The sequence below is a fragment of the Mastomys coucha genome, unplaced genomic scaffold (genome assembly GCF_008632895.1).
Source record: "Mastomys coucha isolate ucsf_1 unplaced genomic scaffold, UCSF_Mcou_1 pScaffold22, whole genome shotgun sequence".
NCBI classification, from domain to species: domain Eukaryota; kingdom Metazoa; phylum Chordata; class Mammalia; order Rodentia; family Muridae; genus Mastomys; species Mastomys coucha.
In genome coordinates, this window is record NW_022196905.1 from 92,101,633 (window position 1) to 92,103,501 (window position 1,869).

At 44.6% G+C, this 1,869-nt stretch overlaps 1 protein-coding gene across 1 annotated transcript in view; it reads left to right on the forward strand.

The window, feature by feature from the left end:
* The first annotated feature begins 1,398 nt into the window (after positions 1–1,398).
* LOC116104601 (zinc finger CCHC domain-containing protein 9-like) overlaps positions 1,399–1,869 on the forward strand; it is a 7,609-nt gene continuing 7,138 nt past the window's right edge. Inside the window, exon 1 of the mRNA XM_031391109.1 lies at positions 1,399–1,867. Coding sequence (XP_031246969.1) covers positions 1,484–1,867 — 384 coding nt within the window. The 5' untranslated portion in view covers positions 1,399–1,483. The remainder of the gene's footprint in view (positions 1,868–1,869) is intronic.

A 1,869-nucleotide genomic window follows, 5' to 3' on the forward strand; every position in this document is an offset into this window, starting at 1 on the left:
AACCTAATCTGTGATGTATGCCAATGATATCCTGGGACTGGGTTTGGGAGGACAGCTGGTGAGTCACATGGGGGTTATCCAAGAAGACAAAGACATGCTGTCTTCTTTTTTGTAATTTTCCTTTGAGAGTTTCATACATGTATACAATAAAATACGATCATATTCCTCACCCGTTTCCTCTCGCCAACTCCCCCATGTCCCCCAGCATGCCCTGTCTTAACTTACCATTTTCTTGATAATCCACTAAATGTTGCCTGTGTCACTTTCAGAAGGCAGACAGACATTCTCTCCATTCTCCCTCCTTTCCAGCTCTTACAGTCTTCCTGTCGCCTCTTCTGTAATGTTCCCTGAGCCTTGGTAAAGGCTCCCACTTAGTGCCTGAGTCCCGATCTGTGGCACCCAAGCACTCTGTCCCTTCTCAGAACTTTAACCAATTATGGATCACTGCATTTACTGCTGTTCATGGCAAAAAAAAGAAGTTTCTCTAAACAAGGTTGAGACCCAGTCTAGGTCTATATATAAATGCAAGTATTTTGAAGGTGCTTTGAGAGCATGAACATTTAGCAAAATGGCAGGTTCTACAGACCCATGACCTCCCCAGCCATGGGCTTCTGACCAAGATTATAGAACTGGCATGAAATTCCCTCTGCGGAGCAGGTCTCAAGTTCAGTCAGAAAGCAGTTGCTTACCCTCTAACAGTAAAGCTGCTATTACACTAATTCGTGTATTTTATCTAGCAGGGCATGCCACAATTAGACCAGGCAGTGCATCTTACCTTTGTAGCATCCAGGGCCTGTTACTGGATAAGACCACTGACATCTTTCCTCCCTCACCAGCCTGCTGAGCACCTTCCAGCATGATGAAATCCAGCCAGGAGGGAGGGAGTCTCCTGGTCAGTTTGAGGTGGTTTCTGTAAGCCCTACAGGCAAAGCATGTGGTGTCTTTAGCAATAGTGTCTTACATGTAAATTATGGTAGGTAACCAAGGACAAGGGCAGTAGCCTGTGTTGTTTTAGAGCCCTCTGGGTTCTCCCTGACCAATAATTTGGGGGGCATCCCATACCCTTTTGCTGTTTCCATTGTGAACACGTGTCAGAATGCACAGAAACATGCTACTGCTTGGTTAGCTGATTAACTGGGGGTTTTGTTTATTTGTTTGTTTGGTAAATGTTGACCTTTGGCATATCTGACTATGTATTTTAACCACCAATGAGAGTCACTGTTTGTTATTTATTGTATGCTAGGATCTATACTCTGCATTTTAAAAGAACTTCATTTCATTTACCCCCAAAACCAATGGCTAAGGATTATTCCTAGCCCCACTTTACAGATGAGGAAATTAAGACTTGGAAATCTGGACAGTTAATATATAGCATTTAAAAGTCAGACCCGACGCCCTCATCCGGGACCGGGCTTCTCTGGCTGGTTGTCTCAGCTGCTCTGGAGGATTCAGACCGGATTAGTAAAGTACCTCTGATCCAACCATGACCAGGTGGGCTAGAGTTACTACTTCAAATAGTAAGAGACCCTTGTCAGCAACATCATGGGAGGACATGAAGAAGGGCTCTGCGGAGAGAGCAAACCAAAACCTTCCAAATCATAAGCAATGTCAAAGCAGTCGGCTGTCCCTTAAAAACGATTCGCCTCAAGCAAAACGTAAAAAGAACAAAAAGAAAAAAGAGTACTTGAATGAAGATGTGAATGGGTTCATGGAGTACCTGAAACAGAGCTCACAGGTGCTTCACAATGGACAGCTGATAGCAGCCGACAGCCAGGAAATAAGGGAAGAAATTGCAGTGGCCTTAAAGAAGGACAGTCGACGGGAAGAAAGGCGGCTAAAGAGACAGGCGGCAAAGAAGAATGCAATGGT